General features: G+C 35.7%; 1 protein-coding gene across 4 annotated transcripts in view; it reads right to left on the bottom strand.

Annotated features, from left to right (window-relative positions):
* Positions 1-27,288, bottom strand: part of FOCAD (focadhesin) — a 267,132-nt gene that overhangs the window by 96,808 nt on the left and 143,036 nt on the right. For all 4 annotated transcript variants that reach the window (XM_069474243.1, XM_069474246.1, XM_069474245.1 and 1 more), the window contains 3 exons: positions 8,290-8,424; positions 4,254-4,304; positions 3,248-3,331 (listed from right to left, as the gene is read on the bottom strand). In XM_069474243.1, coding sequence (XP_069330344.1) covers positions 3,248-3,331; positions 4,254-4,304; positions 8,290-8,424 — 270 coding nt within the window. The remainder of the gene's footprint in view (positions 1-3,247; positions 3,332-4,253; positions 4,305-8,289; positions 8,425-27,288) is intronic.

Raw genomic sequence — 27,288 nt, 5'->3', positions numbered from 1 at the left:
GGGTAGTTTTTTTCTTTTTTTGAGGGTAGTACTAAAGAGTCAGGGGAGAAGTGTAAATAGCTAAAAAGAGAAGAAGAAATACAAGATAAAAGGTGAAAGTCATTCTTATTTATTTTTCAACATTAGATCAACAAGTTCTCAAAGAAGTCCCCTCAAATGTTTGAACCAGTTTTAGTGCTTTAAGTGCTTGACAATGATATTGTTACAAACCAACAAAACATATGCTTTCATTCAACATCCCCAGCTCATAAGACAAGGCCTAGCACTTGGTGTGTATACAATAAACAATAAATAATTATTAAACCAATACAAGTGTTAAGTGTCCATCCCACAGAACTTCCTAATGACAAGAAAGATGAGTTAACCAATTTGGTATTCAAATCCCTAACTCAAATAGTGTCTCATTCAGTTCTACTATCTACTGACATTTTCCATTTAACCTTAGATGTACTGTTTCATTAAACCCTGATTCTTCTGATGCCTGCCACTGCTTACTCTTTTTGCTCTTACCAGCCTGTTAACTTTCAGCAAGTTATACAACATAAATTGATGTCCAACAATCAAAAAGAAATATTTAAGTAAATTTAAAGAAAAGTAGTACTTATAAAAGCAGCTGAATTATAATTCACAAAAGTAGCCATGTTTGTAAGGATGCATTATATCATTTAAGTTCTACTTGAAATTCACAGTGGACTCACAGGTGCCCACAAATAGAAAGAAAGAACGAACGTGGATGTGCTTTCACTGGAAAAATGTATGAGTAACCTTACATCTTGTGAGTAAGCCAATTGCCCTTGGTGCAGAGTATGTAATCTTTGTCAAAAAAGAAGCATCTTAATTTTTACATTATAGAGGTTCCTGCATGACAGGGACTTTTGAAACATTTGAAAATATGTTCTTATAGAAAATGAGCTGCAGTTTCACATCACTGCCATCAGCTACAAAACAGAGGTGAAGCACTGTCCCGGTTGTAGGCTTAGCCCTTGGGGGCTTGTTTGGGATATGAACACGTTGACCACTTTCTGGACTTTTAGTCTTTAGGTATTCAAATAGCCAAGCTGAAAATTAGTAATCAATGAAAAGAATACATAGTATGGTCTTAGAAACAATGAGGAGACAGATCCTCTGTATCAGAATCTGGGTGTCAGAGTGAGGAAGACTCTTTCAAATCACTTATACCCCCTCATTTCAACCTCCATTTGAGAATACCCACCATAGTGAGCCATTGTTACTTTTCAGAGCAGGTCATATCCCACAACAGGATTAAGGCAGAAAAAAAGGTTGAAAAGTATGGCTACAAAAGGAAAAAGCCTTATAGCTTTCCTTTATAGCTCTTTGCACTCTGATGGTAAAAACCCAAACATATATATTAATAGAAACCCAAACTCTTAAGTACTTTCCTATTTATGTTCAAGGTATAAAGAGCTATTTATGCCTATTCAGGGATCAGAAGGTATAGACGAGTTCGATTAAGGAAGTAGCTAACATTTGATTGAGTATAGCACTGAAGTGGATATAAACTCTAAGAAACATAATCAGAAACTGAATACAACCCTAAAGTCGGAAAAAACATAAACTTGTCAATATTTAAAGAGGTAAAGACTAAATGTTAAGAGTACATGGGAGTTATTTAATGAGAGCTGTTACTCCAGCTAGAATATTTGAGGAATAATAGCTAAAAATAAAGGTAATTTTTATGCTGTGATCTAAATGAGCAATTGTTTATTTAAAAAAATAATAAAAGTCATCTCTCCAGATGCTGTATCTATTGGTATATGTTTGCACACCAATTTTTTTTTTTTTTTTTTTTTTTTTTTTTTTGAGATAGGGTTTTACTCCATGGCCCAGGCTGGAGTACAGTGGGGTGATCATAGCTCACTGGAACCTCGAACTCCTGGGCTAGAGCGATCCCCTCATCTCAGCCTCCTGAGAAGCCAGGACTATAGGTGCATGCCACCACACCCAGCTAATTTTTTATTTTATTTTTTTTGTAAAGTTGGGGCCCAGGCTGGTCTCAAACTCCTGGCCTCAAAGAATCCGCCCTACCCAAGTGCTGTGATTATAGTTGTGAGCCACCACACCCAGGCCTGCACACCAAATTTACATGTACATTTTTCCCCCTTTTCTTTTCTTTTTTAAAGCAGCAATGAGTACTGCTAGTCACCATAGTGCACTCTAAAGTCCCATCCTTTTTAAAATCTGTTTACTTAAGCCTTCCCAATTGTGTTCACTGCATGACAAGCCCGCCAATCTGTCTTTATAAGTCCTCTGTAACAGGAAATCCTGCCTGACTTACAATCTGGTTTTACAAGAGCCTATCTTCAGTCCACTTTATATGGTGGTCCCAATTCAATTCAGTAAACAACAGTTTGCCTGGTTCCTACTGGCATCTGATCTTTGTATAAACTCAATCCAGAAGAAAAGCCAAACCCATGTTAATGCCGGAAGATCCCATGAAATGCACACCAAACCTTCCTGCCATTTGATATCTAAGACAGATTCTGAGTAATGTTACACTTAACTTCATCTAACATGACGTCTGCCTTACACTCTAGAGCCATTCAGTAAACATCTGTATGTATTTGAATTAGTAATGGCACTAAATATAAAATCAGACATTTTACAACTTAACATGACTTACTAATTTAAATATTAGGTAGATACTAGAAAAGACTGTATGTTTTTAGTTTGGTCTAAAAACTAAGATAATGACATACCGTGTGCTAAACCTTAAAAGAAAGTGATGCTTTCTTCATCAAGTTTTCTGGAGTGAACCTATGCATCATTTCACACAATACTAATAAATAGCAGATTTTTTCATATGGCATCTCATTCTTTATCACAAATAAAAATCTGTGGCTGCACAGGTCATGTAAAATCTTAGTCTATGCAAACCATGCTTGCTTTAAGTCCAAGGTGGCACTCTAAGGCAGAGTGGTTCCTATAGTGGCACAGATCTTCTGGAGCAAGCCACATACCCAGTCACCTTGAGATAGTTTCATTTGTATCTTAGATGTCTTCCACCTGCTTCAAAGAGATTTAAATTCATTATCTGTGAAGGCTAAGACCTCTACAGTCATTTACAGATTGAACAAATGATGAATGTGAATTCTTAGCTTGCATGGACAACATACCTAGAGTTCTATATATATTTATCAGGTAAGGATCTCCTAAGAGGGGAGATACTAATAAAGTTGCAAATCCCAGCAAAGTAAAGAGATATCAGTAAGAAAGCAGGATTGCCTACCTTTTCAGGCAGATGAAGAATAGTGTGTTCTCCTGCACTAAAGTGAGACAGAGCTTTATATGCAGCATTTGCTACAACTGGGTCCTAGATGGGGAAAAGAAAAGTAAGTAAATAAACACCATATACTGAACATCAAAACTGGAGAAGGAAAGAAAACCTTTCCCCACCAATCCCAAGGTTCTAGAGTCAGTGCCAATGCTTTGGAAATGGTTTTCAAGTCTTGCCTGGGCCAAAAGAACATACAGTAGCAATTTCAGAAGAAAGATCAAGGAACTTTATCCTGATTTCAAAAGAAAATATTATGGAGGGAAGAGTGAAAGGGCCTGAGGAGAGAAGAAAAACCAGAAAAAAATATCAGCATGAAACATTTTTCTGGAGAATTGGCCCCAATTAAAAAAAACACAAAATAGCATCGGGCAAAGAGATCAAAAACACTAAATTTTTATACTAGTTAGGACACTGAACATAAAGTGATTCATAATTGCTCAGGTCTCATAAGCAGTATGGTTTCGGGGAAGGAGTATGAGGGTTTAGAGTCTGACAGGCCTGGGTTTGGATCCTGATTGCCACTGTTAACAGGGCAAGTTAGTTTCCACAATCTAAGTTCATTCACCCAAGAGCTGGCTATAGATGGGGATGACATCACCAACCGTCTTCTCTATATTTCTTGATTGGAAATGACACCTCAAAAAGGGACTGAACTTTTTGCTTGTTTGGGTATGCTTCTTGCTGGAGGGTGGCAAAGCAGGAGAGGGGAAGAACCAAATAAAAATACAAGATAATGTCAAAAATCCCTCTTCACATCTACCAGATTCAAAAGTATTATGTGCAATTACTGGACATAAACTGAGAATAATTTTTAAAACCAAAATTTATTGACAGTCATACTTTTTTTAAAATCAAGAAGCCATCAATTCAAGGGAGTTAGATTTTTTTATTCTGAGTCTGATTTCACAGTTCTTTCCCCAGCTTTGTTGTGATTCATTGACACCCCTTGTGACAGTACCTTGTTTTGAGTGTGAGTCCAGAGGAAGCTGAGGACTTGAACTTTAAAATTCTGAAAAATCATCAAACACCAGAATAAATTTTTAAGTTAGAGCTAAAACTAAGCAATCCAAAGTAGCAAATAATGGAAATTAAATCACTTTTAAAATTATACCACCAGTAATTGACTTAATCCATATTCACCCACCATTCATAAGATGTAAATATTCAAAACACGCCCATTATCGAAACACATGGATATTCTAAACACACTTAGATTTTACGATTATTAAATTTAGAAAGCTAACCATTCCTTGCTGACCTCTCAAGTACTAATAAAATGTTACTCTTTCATGTCACTGTTCTTGATCCCCTACCCAGAAGAGAGTTTTCCTTTCTCCAAGCAGCCAGATGGCACACGGCACACTTCAGCATCTGGTATGATTCACTCCCTATTGGTTGTACACTCCTTAGGGCAGTGACTGTATCTTTTTCATTTCAAAGAGTAGACCACAGAGCCCAGACATTTCCTCAAAAATGACAAATATGTAACAAATAACTGAGCATAAAAGTCATTTATCTGCCAACACTCAGTGTCTTCATTTCAGCCACATTTAACTTTGTGCCCTTCTAAATAAGGTTCTTCTACACCTCCTTGCCTTTGCAAATTCTATTCCACAAACATCAATGGGAAGCAACAGTATATTAATTCTTCAAGACCTTAGTCCAATATCACTACCTAACTAAAGTTTCCTTAGATGCTTCCTAAGAATGGTTGTCAATTCCTCTACCACAATCTCATTGCCCTTTGATTAACTGTACTCATCAAATGTTATAATTATCATTGCTCATGTCTATGTCCTCTACCAACCTTTGAGCTTCTGGAAAGCAGGGACTGACAACAAGGTAATATGGAAAAATATACGCTACGGAGCTAGACAGTCTTGGGTTTAGACACCAGATTTTACTTAGCTTTTTAACACAATCTTGGTCAAATTACTTGCTTGGCACACAGCAGATACCTAATAGACATTTGTTTAACAAATGGATAGGTCCCTCAAAACCTCAATGTCTTTAGCTTTACAATAGAAAAATATACCTTCCTATAAGATAGTACAACTAATTGGTATAAATTAGAGTGCTAGGGATTTAATAGGAACTCAAAAATAGTATCTACTATATTTATTAGTATCTCTAAGGCCTAGTATAGTTTTAATAAATATATTTTAAATCAATGAATAAATGTACCAAGTAGTGTGCAAAGCAATTTAGAAAATACACTGCAATTGAATCATGGACTCTATTTTCAACAAGCTTATAGTTTAATAGGGAAAATAATAGGCATACATATATCTGTAGTATAAAATAGAAATAAATATTTTTAGAATAGTATACATAAATAACTTTGGTAATAATAAACTCCTGCTTGCAGACAAACTCTTAAAGGATGAGATGCATTAAAAAACAATTATATATTTCCTAAAATAGATTTTAAAATTAGAGATGAAAAGGAAAGTAATTCTAGACAGAAAGAATAACACGAACAAAGGAAAAGAAGTAGAAAAGTTTGGAGGCAGATAAGGAAACTGAAAGTGGTTTAGCTTTTCTGGAGTGCACGCTACAGAACAATAGAGTGATGCCAGATTCTAGGAGGCCTTATGGGCTTGGTATAAAGAGGTTGGATGTCATATTAGGCAAACATCAAGATGACTAGGAAGAGAAGTGACCTAAGAAATGCTTTGGGAAAATTAAATTCAACTCTGGCTCACATCCAAACAAATTCTAAGCAGTTAAAAGAAAACAAATTGTCTAACACACACAGGGACAGAGGGAAGAAAGGAGGGGGGAAGAAAGGGGAAGAAAGAAGAGGAGAAGGGAGGGAAGAAAAGAGGGAGGGTCTTGCCCTGCACATTTCTTCACTTCTGCTTCCAAGGGGACTATGGTCACTGAAAGGACGCCCCCCCCTCCCCCAACCGCTTGCAAACTGGGAGGGAAGAGATGGATAGAATTGCCCCAAAGCAGTCTGCCTGAAAAACAGAGGAACCCTAATATTATATAAGCATGAAGATAAACCAAAATAAGATACCAGTGGAAAAGAATATAAAATCTGAAAGAAAAAAAAAATCTAGTCCAAAACACAATTCACAGCCATGGTCAGGCAAACATAAGAAACCAACACCAAAACCACTTCATAAATTAACCTGTAGTAAAATCTGAATGACTCAAAGTATAAGCAATACAGAGGTATACGATTTCAGCCCCAGAAGACAGAAAATAAATATACACAATATTCCCTTACTTTAGTTTTTAGTATTCGTTCCTTATCAGCAGCCCTGCAGACTGTCTGACAATGTAAGGGCAAGTAGCTACGAATTGTAGTCATAAAAAAGACTGTTGGTGAACTGTATACTCTAGGAGACACAAATTGATTCTTTTTTTAATGCCCTAAAACAAAAGCTTACAGGTGCGAATAAACTCAAAATACCCTGTACTGGTCCAGTCATTCATTCAACAGTTACTTACTGAGTATATCTTACACGCCAGGCACTATGCCAGGTATTGTATGCTCAGTGAGGACAGATTTGATTTTATTCTTTTCCTTTCCATAAAGCATACATAAGATATTTTAATGAGAAAACAAAAGCAAATCCTAGTCTCATGTTTCTATCCAAAGATACTCAAAACTAGTTTTTCCCTGCCCATGCTTTCTAATTGCAACTTTATTTGTGACCATGTAATAAAAGCCAATTTAAAGATTTTTTTAAAGTTTAAAACTTTTTTAAAAAGTATTAAACAATCAGGCTAGCAAAAAGGTACCCAAAAAAGTGTTCACAAAAGCACAGTCATCGTGCAGCATTTAGAATGGGTAGAAGAGGTATTATCCCATAAGCCTGTCGAATCACATGATCTAAAACATAAAAGGAACTATTACTGGAATCTGATTATTGGAGTGGTAGTTTATCAAAGCATGAAGGACTAAATCATACTAAAAGTTCAAGACTATAAGTGAAAATTAATTGCTGCTCTTCGAAGGAAAAGGAAAAAAGGTGAGGATGAAAAAAATATGGCTAACAAAAGTGGAGACATAAATGTAATTCACTCATTTCACTTGAAGAGATAATGAAGAATATGTTAAGCAGCAATATATGACTCTTATAGCAAAGAATCTTCCACCAAGTGATTCAACTCATTACAATGACAGAGTAATTCATAAAACTGGAAAAGTCTGTCCTGCCTTTATTAAAGCCTTTGTAACTTATTTTCTAGGACTTAAAACATTAACAAAATGATTTTAAACTGTTGGCCTTATGAATTCTATTACATTATTTTAGAAACACTATGTTTAACATATTGACCTTTTAAAATCCTGACCTTATGCTTATAATGGAAATTTGGGGCTGGGCACAGTGGCTCACATCTATAATCCTAGCACTCTGGGAGGCCAAGGTGGGAAGATTGCTTGAGGTCAGGAGATTGAGACCAGCCTAAACAAGAGCAAGACCCCCATCTCTACAAAAAATAGGAAAAAATTAGCCACACATTGTGGCGTACACCTATAGTCTCAGCTACTCAGGAGGCTGAGGGAGGAGGGAGGAGGATCACTTGAGCCCAGGAGTTTGAGGTTGCTGTGAGCTATGATGACGCAGCTGCACTCTAGCCTGGGTGACAGAGTGAGACCCTGTCGAGAAGGGAAGGGAAGAAGGGAAGAAGGGAAGGGAAGAAGGAAGGAAGGAAGGAAGGGAGGGAGGAAAGAAAGAAAGGAAAGAAAGAAAGAAAGAAAGAAAGACAGACAGAAAGACAGACAAGACAAGAAAAGAAAAAAAAGAAAAGAAATAAATTTAGTATTCTTTATGTAAATAAGTCTTAGACACAGGATTGAAAGGGTAGCTATCCCTCCTGCTCCTAAGAGTCCATACAGATAGCAACACACTCTTAGAATAAAAAATGCTAAAGGATTTTTGTCAAACAAAAGATTATAAATATTTATTTCAACAGTTATTAAAACATACATCTTTCCAACGTACAAACAGGCAATTTGTTGTGTTCCAAATGCATACCTCATATTCAGCTGTATTGACTGTTAAGGAAGGAACCAGAGCAAACAGTTCACTCAGGGTCTTCAAAATGAGTGGTCTTGTGTCACAACTCAGCTTTGGAGAGAGAGCATTCCAAGTGGAGCGAATGCAAACAACCTGTGAAGCAAATTTAAAAAGTTAACACTTAACAAAACCCCAACTCATATAAAGCCATGAATTAAGAGTACTATTTTTAATGATAAGGAGAGAAGAAAAAAACAAAAACATTCCTAGAAATTGAGATTTGATAAGATACCACCTCTCCAAAGAAATTATAAACTATTGAAGATCCAGCCTGTCTCACACAATTGCTTTTTTACTACTTTATTTTGGTTAACCAAGTAAATAATTCACTCTCCTTCTCACAAACACTTACACACACACAAACTCCAGATTAGCAATATACATTGCTGAAGAAGCATTCCCTGATCCAAAGAATGGTAAGATAATATTAGTACATTTATGAAGCCAGGTATCCATGGTTCTTATAGTTTTTCAGCCCTGCTGAAACTATATCACCACTCAGAAAATTGGTTATATTAATATATAAAAATCAAGCATTCTCAAATCACCTTATAAGCTTTTAAAGTAGAATAATTGTATTATTTAAGATAATTTAAGATATTTTAAAAGGCATTCAGATTTTTTAAGAGGCTATTAAATAAAATAAATCTAAAGCTCAGCAAAAATGTTATGTCCTTTTTAACTTGACTCAATTTCCTTAAATCAAGTGTTCTTTGTTCATTTCAATATCTGGTTTTATGGATACTCAAATGCCTTAAGTTCAATTCCAACTACAGAAAATGATTCTTTTCACTGATATTTTATTAAAATTTTAAAACTTAGATAGGCAGGAAGAGTGCCAACACAGATCGATTAGAGTTTAACAAGGATTAATCTTTCTAAAATACTCCAATCTCTTAAGCTGCAATTAATATACACAATTTATCTCTATCTACAAATATAAATTATTTAGAGATTTATTACTTTATTACATGAGATAGTAAGTGAAAAGATGTCAAAGATAAATGGATAATATATGCTTAAGGACACAGTTTAGGGAGAGACTCAAAGGAAAAGACAGTAGAAAGAGTATCTGTCAGAAAATTTGGATTCAGTGTTTTTGCTCTTATTTTCTACTTTCAATGAAACAGAAGAAAAATAAATAGTCTTTGATTTGGGTTCAACTAACATTTAATAAGGGAAGTACTATAGGTCAGGCATGACAATAGGCACATTTATACAAAGAAGTAACTAACATTAAAAATCATCAGTGTTTGAAATAAAAATTCTTTAAAAGCTACCAATTCAGCACTAAGTACATACCCAGAGTGATACACCATACTAGAAGAAACAATAAAATATAAAACATAACCTAATCCATCAAAGAATTTACCACTTTATTGGAAAGGAAAAGAAATGTATGTCATTCTCTACTACTGGAAACAAAAAGGTACATGATACGATTTTGAACTATTTTCAACAGAAAAGAGTTTCAAGAGGAATCCAAATGTAAACATGCAGTATTAAGAGATGTCAGTGGGTAGGAGTCACCAGGGAATATCAAGATGTAAGTCTTGAGAAGAGATTTGAAGAAGGAATGGACAGAATCCTGCATACATGCCACAAGGAAATGGAAAGCATAATCAAACATCAAAAAGCATGAGTACCACTGGGGAAAGTCTGGTGGATCATAGAGTACCTAGAATACCAAAGCAGTTTGGACCAGAATGAAAAAAAATAAAAAAGGCGACCCAGAGATTTCTGAGTTGAGAAACACAAAAAATTAAAAAGCTATTCTTAAAAGATTTGTTTGATAATCTGATAGCCAAAGTCAAAGTGATCATCACATCTAATTCCTATTTCTCACTAGTCCCTAACACATGTTTTCCCAAAACGTTATGCTCAGCAAACTCTCTAATTGCAGATGCTTTCTCCTCACTTCAAATGTCTACCCAATTCCGACCTGTTTTTTCAAGACCTAGCTTAAATTCCACTTCCTCGATTAAGTTTTCTTTTAAAACACAATCTGTCATTTTATCCCTTTCCTGCCTCCAACTTCTAACACTTAAAAACTCTGTGCCACCCGATTTAGCATTTAATTATATACTGTTTCGTACTGTTCACTATTTTCATGTATGGAAATTGTCTCCTCAACTAGATATTAAGTTCTTAAAAGACAATGACTGTAGTCTTAAGATTCTTGTTCCCCACTCACCTAGCATGGTAATAAGACTATAATAGATTATCAGTACTTATCAAGTAATGATGACATTGGAACACTGAAGAATAGGAAATGTGAGATAAAGAAAAAAAGAATTAAAAGAACTTGAGGAATGAATTGAAAAGTGAGATGTTTAGAGCCTGGTGGAGTTATAGCAACATAAAACATAGGAAGGAAGCTGGGAGGAGGAGCACATTTGCAGGAGGTGGGGGTAGAGAATGGATGAGTTCAGTCTCAGACATGTTTAACTTGAGTTGATGGAAAAGACATCAGAAACGAATATACCACAGGCAAGAGAAAAGAACACAATTCAAATGGGAGGTTGGTCAACAACAGCTTTGTCATTTGGATATTTCTATAATTCAAGATACCATAAAGAGGTATGCCTCACACTGCCACAACCATTCTGATGCACTTTGTGAGTCAACAAAAAAGATCTCTGGCCACCAATTACAGAAGTACAAGGGCAAGCCCTGCTCTTCCTAGGAGTGGGAAGTGAGGATACATCCTCCAATTATTTAAATATATATTTTTAAGTCTTCTTCCTAGGAAGTTTGAAAACTAATGCCTGAAATGATACTCTATCTGTGAACTATGAGAAAATATTCCAAAATCCCAGCCATGAAGCATAGCCTCAAATGTAAGGTATACTTTGCAGGGAATACTTGTAAACCTAAGCTTGCCCACAGAGAAACAGGAGCAGGAAGGCCTCTGGCAAAGAAGGCTGATTTCTCTGACTCTCTGACCTCCTAACCCTGGACTTTTCTTGACTAGAACATAGAGATCTGGCCCTCAGTCTCCTTGGATCCAACCTATGACAGTAATGTTACATCAGTCTCCTGGAACCTTGCTGATCTACTGCAGTCTTTTGACTTGTGCAATCTGTCAAACTACAGGTGGTCCCCAATTTGCAATGGTTCAACTCAATGATTTTTCAACTGTACAATGGTACAAAAGTGATATGCATTCAGTACAAATTTTGAATTTTGACCTTTTCCCGAGCTAGTGACATGTGGTACAGTACTGTCTCAGGATGCAGGGCAGCAGCTGCAAGCCCCAGCTCCCAGGTATGCGATCACGATCACGAGGGTAAACAACTAATACTCCACAGTATACTATAATATGTTGCCAGCATTTTTTGATACTGTGTTTTGTATTTTCACGTGCCATCATGTCTACAAAACACCCACATACGGTATTCAACACTTTATTATAAAATATGCTTTGTGTTAGATGATTTTGTCCAACTGTAAGCTCATGTACATATTCTGAGCATGTTAAGGTAAACTAGGCTAAGCTGTCATGTTCGTAGGTTGAGTACATTAAATGCATTTTCAGCTTATGATGGGTTTATCAGGACATAGGGCCCCATGCTGACTCAAGGAGCATCTGTATATCAGATTAGTCTGGCCTTTACTGGCTTGTTCTGCCTTTACTGCTAATTACCCAATGACTAGTCTGTTTTCAAATGACAGATTGACTTCTGTTTCCGCAATATGATGGACCAGACCCCAAATGATTGAGAAAAATAGAATATCCTATTATATGGCTGAGTTGACAACAAACAATAAGGGGGTGCTACCAAGCTCCAGAAACAAAGAGGGAAATACTTGCATTGAGGCTACAGGTATTATATGGAATTTGTCATTTTCTGTAACTTAATAGCTTCTATAGGCCGGGCGCGGTGGCTCACGCCTGTAATCCTAGCACTCTGGGAGGCCGAGGTGGGCGCATCGTTTGAGCTCAGGAGTTCGAGACCAGCCTGAGCAAGAGCGAGACCCCACCTCTACTAAAAATAGAAAGAAATTATATGGACAGCTAAAAATATATATAGAAAAAATTAGCCGGGCATGGTGGCGCATGCCTGTAGTCCCAGCTACTCGGGAGGCTGAGACAGGAGAATCCCTTGAGCTCAGGAGTTTGAGGTTGCTGTGAGCTAGGCTGACGCCACGGCACTCACTCTAGCCTGGGCAACAGAGTGAGACTCTGTCTCAAAAAAAAAAAAAAAAAAATAGCTTCTATAAACATGCCCATATGAGAATAGAAGATATGATCTTGAGCTTACAGAAGGCAGGGAGTTGGAACTGAGACTCTTACTTAACAACCAGCACCCCTAGAGTTGGAACTGAGATCCCCACGTAACAACCAGCACCCCTAATGGGCTGTATCCTTAGCATAATAGTTGGACTAGGAACCACTGAGCTAAGAAATTAACATAAAAAATGGTGGTGAGCTGGGAGCACCTGGAGCACTCTGGAAGGATATTCCCACAACACATACCCCGAATGATTCACACAGAAAAAAATAAGCTCCTCTAAAAGTGAATTCATGATTAAAAAAATCAAAACATATAATGATACAGTCCAACATGAGTGAGATTTAGCAAAACCAACAAATAGAAGATTATACGTCCAGGATCTTCAGGTAATAAAACAAGTAGAAAGTAATACAGTTGGCCCTTGAACAACATAGGTTTGAACTGCCTAGATCCACTTACAGACAAATTTTTTTTTTCAATAAATATATTGGAAAAATTTTTGGAGATTTGTGACAATTTGAAAAAACTTGCAGATGAACCACGTGGCCTTAGAAATATTGAAAACATTAAGAAAAAATTAAGTATGTCACAAATGCATAAAATATTTGTAGATAATAGTCTATTTTATCATTTATGACCATAAAATATATACAAATCTACAATAAAAAGTTAAAATTTATCAAAACTTACACACATAAATACTTATAGACTGGACACGGCACCATTCACAGTCAAGAGAAATGTAAACAAATGTAAAAATGCAGTATTATAATAAATCAAAACTACATAAAATTAACTGCAGTACATACAGTGCTATTGTAATAATTCTATAGCCCACTCCTCTTTCTATTACAGTGAGTTCAAGTGTTGTGAGTATCCACTAGAAGTGCCATGTCACACTAAATCACCTTCTTGAGAAGAGTTTGTCTCTCCAGTAAACTGCATACTGCAGTAAAAAGTAATCTCTCATGGTTCTCACATACATGTCATTGTGATTAATGCAATACTGTAAACCTCGAACAACACAGTAAGACCCATAAAAGTGCCACTAGTGGTGCTACAAGTGCTCCCCAAAAGCAGAGAAAAGTCATGACATTATAAGAAAAAAGCTGAATTTCTTAATATGTACCATGCATTGAGGTCTGCAGCTGTGGCAGCCGATCATTTCAAGATAAAAGAGTCTAGCATAAGGACCATTGTAAAGAGAGAGAGAGAGAGAGAGAGAGAAAGAAAAAAGGAAAGAAAGAAAAGGAAATTTGTGAACCAGTTGCTGCAGCTATGCCGCAGGTGCAAAAATCTTGTATTTTTTGTGAAATACCTTCTTACTGAAAATGCAGCTTTATGTGGGTGCAGGATTGCTATAAGAGAGGCATACCTATAGACTGCAATATGTTTTAAAAAAAAAGCAAAGTCATTATATGACAACTTAAAGCAAAAGGAGAGGGAAGGATCTAAAGCTGGAGAAGTTAATGCCAGCAAAGGATGGTTTGATAATTTTAGAAAGAGGTTTGGCTTAAAATATGTCAAGATAACAGAAAAGAGCAGCTTCTGCCAATCAAGAGGCAGCAGACGAGTTTCCAGACACCATTAAGACAATCACAGGGGAGAAAGAATATCTCCCTGAACAGGTTTTCAATGCAGACAAAAGTGCCCTATTCTTGGGAATAAAATGCCACAAAGGACATTTATTAGTAAGGAAGAGAAGCAAGCCCCAGGATTTATGGCAGGAAGAGATAAGCTAACTCTCCCGTTTTGTGCAAATGCAGTCTGGTTTATGATTAGGACTGCTCTTATCTATAAAGCTGCTAACCCACAAGCCTTGAAGGGAAAAGATAAACACCAGCTGCCAGTCTTTTGGATGTACAAGATGATGACCTGGACAACGAGAACCCTTTTTCTGGATGGGTTCCATTGATACTTTGTCCTTGAAGTCAGAAAGTACCTTGCAGATAAAAAACAACCTTTTAAAATTCTTTTTATATTGGACAATGTCCCTGGCCACCCAGAATCCATGAGTTCAACACCAAAGGTGCTGACGTGGTCTGCTTGTCCCTGAACAGAACATCTCTAATTCAGCCTAAAGATCAGTAGGTCATAAAGACCTTCAAGGCTCATTATACACGGCACTTTATGGAAAGAATTGTCAACATTATTAAAGAGAACTCTGACAGAGAAAACATCATAAAAGTCTAGAATGATTACACCATTGAAGATGTCATCCTTGTTACAGAAAAAGTCATGAAGGCTATCAAGCCCAAACAATAAACTCCTGCTGCAGAAAACTATGTGCAGATGTTGTGCATGACTTCACAGGATTTACAACAGATCCAATCAAAAAGATCATGAAAGAGACTGTGTATATGGCAAAAAAAAAAAAAAAGGTGCAGGTTTTCAAGATATGGATCTTGGGAAAATTTAAGAACTAACAGACACCACACCCCAGGAATTAACAGAAGATGACTTGATGGAGATGAGTGTTCCTGAACCAATGCCAGATGTTGAGGAAGAAGATGTAGAGGAAGCAGTGCCAGAAAAAAAAAAATGACATTAGACAATCTGGCAGACAGGTTATGATTATTCAAGACTGGTTTTGACTTATTTTACAATAAGGACCCTACATGATATGTGCACGGAAACTAAAGCAATGAGTGAAAGAAGGATTGGTACTGTATAGAAATATTTTTTAGAGAAATGAAAAAGCAAAAAGACAGAAATTACAGTGAATTTTTGTAAAGTTACACCAGCTGTGCCTGCCTTTTCGGCCTCCCCTTCTACCTTCTCTACCTCTTTCATCTCTGTCACCCCTGAGACAGCAAGGCCAACCCCCTCTCCTCGTTCTCCTCCTCCTCAGCCTACCCAATGTGAAGATGACAAGGATGAGGACCTTTATGATGATCCACTTCCACTTAATGAATAGTAAATATATTTTCTCTTTCTTATGACTTTCTTAAATAACATTTTTTTCCTCTAGCTTATCTTATTGTAAGAATATAGTATATAATAAATACAACATACAAAATATATGTTAATCAACTTTATGTTATTGGTAAGTCTTCTGGTAAACAGTAGGTTATTAGTAGTTAAGTTTTGAGGGAATCAAAAGGTCTCTGTAGATTTTCAACTGCACAGGGTGGAGGGAGTTGGCACCCTAACTCCCAAATTATTCCACTGTACAAAAATAATTAAAAGAATTAAAGATGTAAGACAAGGCCTTTAATTCCCAGTGAAAAAATATAACATGAAATAAAAGAGGCAAATTTGAAAAAGAACCAAATAGAATCTCTAGAAATAAAAAATATAATCATAAAAATTATTAACCCAATTGACAGGAAGTTACCCTAAATAGAGCACAGGGAGATGAGTTACAAAATATAAAAAAGAAATTCAAAGTTATGTAGCATTGAACGAGATGACCTTTCTTATGGTTACCAAGTATTCCAAAAGGAGTTTAATTTTCACATGGTCCTTGCAGAAGTGTTTTATTCCAGGGTTAGGATAGGGAAAATATAAGGACCTTATTGTGCCAAAAATAAGGAAGTGTTCAAAAAAGGATGTGGGCTTGTTGAAAGAGCATTAGGAGCCAATCATAAAGAGCTCCCATTGGCTAAAGCTTGAATAGTTTGAACAAAAATAATAGTAATTAGGTTATAATTCATAGCATAAATATCCATGAGTTCACATTGATATAAATAATTGAATAAATAAATAAATGAAAGAGAAGCAGCAGCTCTTCCTTACAGAGGATTTACAATTAATAAATGTAGAAGCAATGAGAAAATCACCATTAGGCAACACCACAGGAATAACTGTTGTAGGCAAGATCTGTTGATGGACACTAAAATTAGAAGATAAAAGTTGGAGGACAACAACTATATAGTCTCAAAGTATCTCCCCCAAGACATTTATTAATTTCAAAAGAAAATATAATAACCTTGCAGTAGAGAAACCAGAATACATTACCTTAACCAGGTGATCTAGGTTAACATCACCAGTAATAAAGCATATCAACATTATATACTCCGTGATACAATGAGTGATACAACAGGCACATTACTTTCATAGTATTCTTGCCAAAGATGTATAACCTCAATCTAATCATGAGAAAACATCATATACATCCAAACTGAGACACATTTTACAAAATAACTGAAGAAGACTCTTCAAAAGTATCAAGTTCATGAAAGCCAAGAAAATGAGAAACCGACAGACTGGAAAGAGTTAGGAAACATGACAACTGAATGCAATGTGGGATCCTGGATTGGATTCTGGAACAGAAAGAAGATATTAGTGGAAAAAAGTGGTGAAATCTGAATAAAGTCTGTAGTTTAATTAACAGCACTGCATCCATGTTAATGTCGTAGTTTTAATAACTGTACTGTAGTATGTAAACAAGATGGTAACATTAGGGGAAGCAGGGTGAAAAATATGAAAGAAACCTTTTTTTCTTTTAATAACAGTTTTGAGATATAATTCACATATAATTCCCCATGTAAAATGTACAATTCAATGGTTTTTTAAGTATACTCACAAAGCTATACAAACATCACAATCAATTTTAGAACATTTTCGCCACCCCCTAAAAAAATCCCACAGTCATTAGTCACTCCCCATTTCCCCCCAACCTACCCAAACCTAGGCAACCACAAATCTATTTTCTATCTCTATAATAATTTGCCTGTTCTGGACTTTTCCTATAAATGGTATGATACCAATATGTGGTCTTTTGTGATTGGCTTCTTTTGCTTAGCATATAGTTTTCAAGGTTCATCCATGATGTAGCACGTATCAGTACTTACTCCTTTTTATTGCCAAATAATATTCTATTCTATGTATATACCTTTCTGTACTGTTTTTGAAACTTTCCTGTAAGTTTAAAGTCATTTCCAAATAAATGGTTTTTAAAAGGAATAGGAAAAAAAGCACTAGTTCAAGAAATAATGGCAATTTCTAGAATCAATAAAACATATTAATTCTCCAATTTAAGTCCTAAGATAAATAAGTTTACATCCAGATACATTATAATATGACTGTTAAACACCACAGACAAAGAGACAATCTTCAAAGCTAAAAGGGAGAAAATACAGACTGCCTGCAAAGGAACAATTTGGAATAACAGACTGTTCAAAATTAACAGGACCAAAACACCATGCAATAAAATCTTAAAAGTGCTGAGGAAACTGCTGGCCTACAATACTAAACCCACCATTCAATGTAAGGCAAATCAAGTAAACAATCAATCAATTGATTGTCTAGGGACAATACCTAGAAATCATGTGCATATAGCATATGAATATTTATGTACAAATGACTCAGAATGTCTTGTTTAGTTGTCTGTGAGATTTTGGAGAATTCATCCCTAAGGGTTTATACTATGCATATTTTGTTGCTGGGGGAGAATGATAACTTTTCTCATGTTATTCTTCCACAAGAATCTTAGCAACAGTGAACAGGACACATTAAGGAGACCCTGCACAGTGCAGTACAACTGGATAGAGCACATGACTGGAGTCAGAAACCCCAGGCTCTCCCATTTGGTAGCCGTGTGACTGTGGCAAAGTCATCAATCTCTTTCAATCTCTTTCCCCAGCTGCAAAATGGAAATCTACTAGTAACACCTGCTCTATGTATAGCACAAGGTTAACAGTTAAGGCCTTATGGAGACAATTGTATGTAAACGTACTTTATACGTTGAAAAGGATGGCTATTGCTGTTATAACCAACGGAAAAAATAATGAATCCCAGGAGAATCAGAGCCTTTCCTTCTAATTCCTGTGCTGTAAAAATGACTTTGTTCTTTTGAGAGGAACAGATAGCAATCTCCTAATTTTACTTTGAAAAGCTATTTCTAGAAATTCCCAAGAACAGCCTACTCCTTTTGTCCTGATTCTTTACTCCAACAGAGGGAAAGCTTTATAAAAACCTTTAGGCTATGAAAACTGCCTTATTTGCCCTTTTTATAATGAAAGTAAAAGAAACTGCCTTCACAATTAAAGGACTCAAGTCATCACCATGCAGTGAAGCCCTCTTAAGCTAATTCAGTACACTCAATTCATAAAACAGGATGCTTCTGTTACCAAAATACAATAACGGGATAAGAGAGAGTTTGAAGAGACACAATCAATGGAGCAGAAACAATGGGAAAAATAACATTCTTTCTTAGACTAATAATACGAGGTTAAAGGTTGTAAGTATAAAAAAATGACTAGCACAGGTTTATTTAAGCAATTCCACAGCCTTTTAATGTCTGAAACTAGTTTATTATCAAGGCAGTATAACAGGGAGAAAAAGACCAAATAGGAGTAAATATTGAGTTGTCTGTTTTTAAAGTCTCTTATTATCTAAAGGACAGTAATTCTGATGATTTTCTAATACAGTTGCTCAATTTTTGTCCTTCACGGCAAAGAATGTGAAGGCATATATCTAAATCTCAGACTATGGCTTAGAAAATAATAAATATTTGTACTTGATGGGGTAAAGCTACTCTCATATTAACAACCCCCACCATCACTATGCCATTTCCAAAAAAGGTACGATAGATACTGCTTAAATTAGTCTCTATTTTTGAAAAACTATTTAGCAGTTTGTAGTGCATCATTATAATTCTACGATCTGAACAGAAGAGGCTCAGAATTGTGCTGACACAAGTAAAACCAGAGACATTTATTAAACAGATTGATTAAAAATTAAAATAAAAAATTGATCAAGCCACTCAAGGGACTCACTACTCCAAGGCCAGGGATGTTAAGTTTCTTTTCCATTCCCACAAGGGAGAAGTTGCAAGTCCCCAAGACACATCCCCTACAGGGAACAGTATCTTTCAATGCAAACTCCATTGATTCCTCTGCAGGAACAGAAAGAATGACACAAGAGTTCCCTACAGGGACATTCACTTTTCAGTTTTGCTAGATTCCGTCTGGATTAATTGTCTATTTCTTGATGGACATTCTTCTGGTATGAACCCACAAATTCACAGTAAGAATGTGTCAAAAATATCCTCCGACAAAAAAATGATTGGTGCTTTATTCCCCCAAAATATACAGAGGGAATTTAAAAATAAGTAAGTAAATAAAAGGCCAGCTCCTTTCCCTTTTCTGATAAATGGATGTTAGACTCCAAGGTAACAGGAAAATAACAGAAATTCAATTCGACCAACATAGCTTAAGATTAAAAAAAAAAAAAAACTTGCAGGAAAGTTGTTCAGCCAATACAAAATTATTAAATCAAAGCAAAGCAAACTGAGTATTTACCAGTAACAAGAATAAAATATCATCCATCTAAATTTAAAAAGAGCTAAAGAGACTAGTATAAGTATACCATAGAAAGAGGCTGAGAACTGGTTTACTGCCATTTTATATTGAAAAATCAACATGCTGCGTATCAAAAATAACTAATGAATTAAAGCAGTCACTTCAGAAACTCTAAGAACATTTTTGAGAGTAATTTTAAACTACAAAGATGAAGCTTTTAGAAACGCCTATTGACTTTAGTCCATTTTACAAAGATAAAATTCCATGAATCCATTTCTAAGTGATGTTGACAGTTACTGAAATTTAACCTGATTACATGTTCAATGAAAATCACTCTTCTGTCCCCCCGCCTCACACCACCCTCTGTATCCACAGATTTGGAGGTAACAGAACTGATAAATTCTTCGTGGATAACGATAGTGAAGATCAGTCTTTCAAGCCTGAGTGTCTTACACAACTATCTACAACTCCCTAATAACAAGGAAGAAACATGTCTGTGGCCTCTTCCCATAGAAACAAATTCCTTCTTAAGAAAATCAAAGTTAAACACAAACTGTATAATCTACAAGTTCAAGAGAGACAAAAACATCTTTTTAGCAGTTCTCCTTTAGGAATTCCTTTGTTCTTCAGTGCTAGATTGAATCACAACAAAAACGGTTCCCCAAAACATGATTTAAACAAGTATAAACAAGGTTTTTCCACCCACACAAATGCAGCATCTAGCATAGTGTTTAGTATGTTAAAATACTCCCCTCAAAACAAATTTGTGTATAAATTATGCCAACTGGCCCACCACCAACTAGGAGAAGGCTGGGTACTTTTTCTGTCAAGGGCCAGAGAGTTAATATTTTAGGCTTTGAGGGCCACAGAGTCTCCGTCACAATTACTCAAGTCTAGCACTGTAGCATAAAAGCAGCCACAGACAATACATAAACAAATGGGCATCGCTACACTCCAATAAAACTTTATTTTCAAAATAGGCAGTGGGCTGGATTGGGCCAGTCAGCCATAGTTTTCCAACCCCTGAACTAGACTATGTGATTGTTAACTAGATATAGTTTAGCAATTAAATTAGACCAATGCTTCTTTAACTTTAATCTACATATGAATCTCCTGTGGGAAAAGGATCTCATCCTATTTAATAATACAGATTCTGATTCAGTAGGTGTAGAGAAGAGTCTGAGATTCTGCATTTCTAACAAGCCCCCAGGTGACACAGAAGCTGCTGGTTAGAAACTCATACTTTGAGTTACAAGATATTAGACTTTATTACTGAATTTAACTTTGAACTTTGAAACAGGTAGGAAATTAGAAATGTGACAACAATAAACCCTGGATATTTTACTTGAATCACTCCACTATCAGGAATTTTTGATATGCTGTCCCCATTTTAAAGCAGTCAAATTGACAATGAATCCCAAAGTTTTAACCTTCCATGCTGCTCTTCCACTTAAAGCAGGCATGAAGATAATGTCAAAGCATTTATTATCCTGACATTCGGTTTTGGAAACAGAGACCTCCTATTTCCTAATCCTTTTCTTTAAAGTTAAAGAGACTAGATTAAAAAAAATTTAACACATAAACACAACTAAATAATAACACCAAAAAAAAAAAAACCCAAAACTCTCCCATGGATTTTGACATTATTTGAAGGTGGTAACTTTTGAAATTCATAAAGACTAAATATTTAATGGAATAGTTTTCACCGAAGTCAGACAAAACAAATCCTGAGAAGTAAAACTACCTAAGGATATCTAATACTTTCATAGGACTCAGAATTACCTATTTTTTTTTCCTTCAGTTCAAAACAAATAAACTGAGCAACTGCCCTGTACCAGTTACTAAGCTGGGCCCATGGAGGAAAAAAACAACAACAACAACAAAAGGAGTGCTAAAATGTATCTTTTATCTTCAGGGAACTCACCATCAGGTAGTAGAGACTGACGCATAAACATGTATTACAAAAATCTGTGTTAAGAGAAATTCCAGAAGTTACATACTAGATATAAAGGGGAAAATTACCTGGTTAAGGAAGAGAGCAGGGATCAGAAAGGAGTTCCTGGAGGAAATAATATTGAAGAGCAATTATGTACCAGACACTCTGTTATGCCTTTTTAATTTCCAATTATACTAATTTAAATTATACCAATGTATCCTATATAATAAAAGAAAGTTATGTTTGAGGCATAATTTAAGGCAGGAGTCTTTAAATGCTTTTTCTTCATGCAATTCCTAAAAGAGTTACAAAAAATTATGTAAGTTGGCATCTAAAATCATAAGTTTCAAGGTTGTAACAGACTTATTTTCTAACATACGGTAAATATTGTCATTTTATAATAAAATAAAGCTTGTACAATATTCCATTAAGCTTATAAAATTGAATAAAATGCCAGAGCAATTTTATATCTACCATCATCCATTTTACAAAATATATGTGAAAAATGTTTTAACTGTCAAAAATTTTATATAATTCTTTTTCCTCTCAAAATTATATTTCTATTCCAGTTCCTTCTGAGAATTTTATTCCAATATAATATATTTCGTGGGTGAAAGTCTGCTATTGGTCACCTCTCCTATGCCTCTATAACAAAGATATGTATACCAATTAAAATTATTTTTTATTTCTTATGACCATAATACTATAAGAGTTTCTTAAAATCTGAGTTGTATCATTGGTATGTTTATTACTCATATATGATTAATTAAAACATAAATATTACAAATACTGGTAAGTAATCATTAAACATTAAAAAAAAAACAGAAATGGCATGGTTCAAGTAGCAGAGAGAGATGGTGACTTGACTAAAAAATGCTTCCCCAAAATCAATATTTTGAATTGTCCCTTGTTTCATGCCCTAGAGTTTGTATACTTTAAAGCAATGAACCAAGAAAGATTTAAGACATGGCTTCCTTTTAGAGAGTGGAAAAGAGGTAATTATGAAAAAAGAGTTAAGAAAGCAGAAACAGTATAACCTCAGGCAAATAAATGTTAGTGAAGTGAACACAGTGAAATTGAAGACCTGGAAATGGAGTTACTTAAAACAAACATGACTGCCTATCCCTTAGAAAGTCTTCACATTCTCCATATACTCCAGTTTGTAGACCATGGCTTTAAAGAATTGTTCACCGAAAATTACAGATGCTAACTCTTTGGACCCAAGTCTCTTGAAAGCACAGCAAATCCAAACCCCTCCTAAGCAAACACTAAAGAATTCCAAATTAAAATTACATGAAAAGCTCCACAAGTGTAAGTAAGCTATTGATGTTGGTTGGTTAAATTATTCTCAGAAGTCTATATTGCAATTGACTAACTATATTAGAATATCCCAGAAAAACATCTGTACTACAGCAATGGTTGAAAAACAAAAATGTTTCAAGAAAGCACACTGCAACTGCTTGGAGAGAGGAGAGGATAGATTGTTAATTTCCAAAAAGAGTCCACCTGCTGTGGGAAAAAACATTAAAAAGATGAGGAAATAAAGAGCACTGAGAAGAAATGTTAGTAAAGTAGAAGAACCAAGTAGAGGGTCCTGGAGTTCAGGAGAAGAATAAGATGTTTATAAGGAAAGCTTTCCATGGCTGTTTTCACTCAAGAAAAGTGAAGGAAGTATGAGAAAAGTCTACTGGCTTTGCCATTAATAAAATCTTTTTATTTTTCCACCCAAATTAAAAATAAACCACTTTCTGTTTAAATTGCTTATTATAAAATTAAGATTATGGGAAGATAATGCTTCTTCTCCTCAACTTCTTTTCAAATCTCATTGTCCATTTGCATTAGAAATGCAAATCTGCTAAATAATAAAGGCCCTTGCAAAGATTAAGATACAAAAACATTTATCACATTGTGATTTACAAGAAAATTCATAATAATAACAGAAAGCAACTGAAGTATCCCACAACAGAAAATTCATTCATTACGCCACGTGTTCATTCAATTAGATGTCAGAAGTGGATTAGAAACATGACATGGTGCCACTGATAAACCTCTGGCTGAAAAAATAGATTATGCATATAAAAACAGAATGTGCATAGTATGATCTCTTTTTCATTACATATACACAGTGGTTATCTCTGTGGTTTATAGTTGATTTTTAATCTTCTTTTCTTCCTCCTATAAGGTCTCAGAAAACAATACCCCAAAATGGAAGCCTGAGAGGCACTTCTCTATGATCTTCGCCCACCCTCCTGTCACTGGCTCTTCATTCTCCCCAGAGGCTAGCCATAGAAATTAAAATCCCTCTTCCCTAAGGTAGGTCATAGAAATCAGAACCCCTGTTCCCCAAAGCCACCCATAAAACCTAAAAAATATTACTCTAACTTTCCCCCACCGCCCATGTTTCTGAGTAAAAACTGGCCATAAAGAAATTATCTGACCTACCTTGTTGATTATAAATCATAAGACCCCCATTCCAGAGAGGGTCCTGCTCCGTACCCAGCAGGAAGTCATGCTGCACAGAGAGGCCAAAAGAATCTAACCAGACAGGCTTTGCTGAGTTTCCCTACTCAGTCTGTTAGCATTAGATCACAACCTTTTTCTCTGCTCTATTTCTACATGGCTATCCATATTTTGTTGAACCTAAGCATAAAAATGGACAGTTTCCCCTGTATCTTTGGGTCTTCATTCTGAAGGTTCCCATGTCATGTAAAACCATGATTAAATAAATTTGTGTGCCTTTTCTCCTATTAATCTGCCCCTTTGTCAGTGATTTTCAGTGAACCTTTCAGAGGGTAAAGGGAAAGTTTTCCCTTCGCCCCTAAACCCCATAGTTTCTGACTTTCCCACCATATACACAGAATACTTGAGTCAAACTTTTAAAAACATATAGACTCATTTTATGAATTTAATCCTTAACCATTGTTCTAAATTACAATTAATTTTATTTGGTTCCTCACTTCCCTATAACTTACATAAAGCTTATTTTCATGTGACATTTGAAATTATTATATTTTAAAAGTGATATTTAGTGAATTGATCATTCTTTCATAAGAACTGACATTTCTGTGTTTTCTATCCACCCACTTAAATTAAGTTTTGTTTTACAGAGAACTTTGAAGTTTACTATAGCTGTTCTTATTTTATAAAGCGGAGCCAAACCTCTTCTACCATACATGGGAAACCTAATATAATTCTAAGGATATTTTATACACTCTTATTGCCAGGCATGATTATTACCCCTCCTTTCCCCAAAGCATAAGCCAGGAATTAATTATTCTTGTTATACTAACTAAATATATAGGTGGTAATAACTACGCAACCCATAAACACACACCAGGAGAATAATACTGAACAAGGCTTAAAAAAATTCTGAGCAGGTGGACTGAAGAGCTCCATGCAGGGTCTCAAATAAAATAATAGACAGTAGCATTATAATAATTTAGATTTAACACACTACAACACAGATGAACCTTGAAAGAAGAACCTATGTGAACCTATGTCACGAAACATCACACATTATATGATTCCATTTATATAAAATATCCAAAACAGGCATATCTGTAGAGACAGAAAGTAGATTATTGACTGTGTAGGGCTGGGGCAGGGGTGGGTGCAGACGAAGGTATTGGGGGTGACAGCTAAGGAATGCAGAGTTTCTTTTTTTGGGGGGGGTGGGGGGGGAGATGACAAAAATGTCCCAAATTTGATCATGGTGATGGTTGTAAATTCAGTGACTATATTAAAAACAATTGAATTGTACACTTTAAACATGTGAATTATATATAAATTTTAACTCAATAAAGGTCTTTAACAAAAAAAGTTTAGATTTAGTATGGTCCTACTTGACACCAAGGGAACAGATGTTTTGGCATCAGAGAAATCAAGAACCTTGCAAGTGCCACTAAGTAGCTGTGGGACCTTCTGTTTCCTCATCTGCAAAAGGAAAGGTAATATTAATATCAATCTTACAAGGTTACTGTGAAGATTCTTGTAAAAAGGCTTAGCATAGTACTTGGCAATCGGTAAGCATTTAAATGTTTGCTCTTGGCATCAGTATTAAGATTACATTCTGTTTTTAATTCTTTAACTTAGGTAATTTTCCAAAGATGAACCAGACATTGGTCTACCACCCATTTTCAGCACTAGACTGGTTGTATGTCATCAAAATTCAACTTCCATGGCCATCACTCTACTTCCTACCTTAATCAACACCTATTCTAGAATGTGCTGAGCCTTGATAACCTAGGGTGCTCATCTGGCATCTGAGTCATCCAACAGTTGCCAGCTATACTTGCCTTAAATCTCCAATAATATTGTTTGGAGAAGGCTCCCAGGCCAAGTGGAGGAAATGAGGAGATTTTAAAAGCTCTCATTTCTCCTTCTCTCTCTTTAATCCTCACTCTTACACAGTGCACTCCCGGCTACTAAAACGGTTTGGGGCTGAAGCTAACAAAGTCCAGCAAAAGAGAAAGAAGAGCACCAGGGAGTTAGCTGCTTCCATCTAGTTTGGCTCTGGTTTTAAGCTTTAAGAAAGGGAAATAAAGGAAGTTTATTAGAAGTAATTGGAAGTTTTCTTTGGCTCTGTGCAGCCTAACCTGAAGGAAAGGAAAGAGGCAAAATTGGGTAGAAAAACTTCACATAGGAATAAAGAGTATGCATTTCTCTGCAGTGACTTCTGGGTTTCAAGCCTCAGACTCCTGGGAACAGCAACAGGTGAACAGACGGGCACATGTGGCTGAGGGAGAGCACTCCAACACGATGACCAACACAGACACTTTCTAGCCTGGAATCCCTGCGGGACGCCCAGAAGTGTCTACTTGAGTCTGGAAGGGGTCTGAGGACTCCTTCTCATAACTCCCTATCCCCATACTATAAAAAAGTAAATGTGAATTTCTATTGCAAAAAGTAATAATGAAAGTGCAATTTCCTTGTATTTTCTCACTTATTTCAATGCTTAATATAGTTTATCCTCAGGTGACTATAACCAAATCATCAATAATGGCTACTTATATTAGCATTTTCACAGGGCTCACATTTAGAACATAACTGGAATACCAGGAATTCCATTACAATGGTCAACCATGTTTTCCAAGACAAATATCAAGACACATATGAAAAATTTATATCCTACATACATATAGGATATAAGAGAGTATAGGGAAAGCAGCACTCCCACAGGTAGGAGTGCAAATGGGAAAACTCTTTGCAGATGGTAATTACACACCCTTGGACCAGCAACTCCATTTCTAAAAATTTATCATAAGAAAATAATAAGAGATAATGTGCTAAGGTTTTGCTCTGAGGATGATCACTGCAGCACTGTACCTAATAGTGAAACACTGGAAACAATCCTATCAATTATCAATAAGGACTGGTAAGAGGACCATACATGCAATGTACAATGACATACTATGTATCCATTAAAAATAGTATGTATATATATTGCCAAGAAAAGATGCAAATAATATATTAAGAAGAAAGAAATCAGGTTATACTATATGTTCAGTACAAGCTCATTTTTTAAAATACCTATATA

Source organism: Eulemur rufifrons, chromosome 7 (assembly GCF_041146395.1).
Source record: "Eulemur rufifrons isolate Redbay chromosome 7, OSU_ERuf_1, whole genome shotgun sequence".
Lineage (NCBI taxonomy): Eukaryota > Metazoa > Chordata > Mammalia > Primates > Lemuridae > Eulemur > Eulemur rufifrons.
Note: the sequence above shows the minus strand (reverse complement) of the source record. Positions and strands in the feature narration are given on the sequence as shown.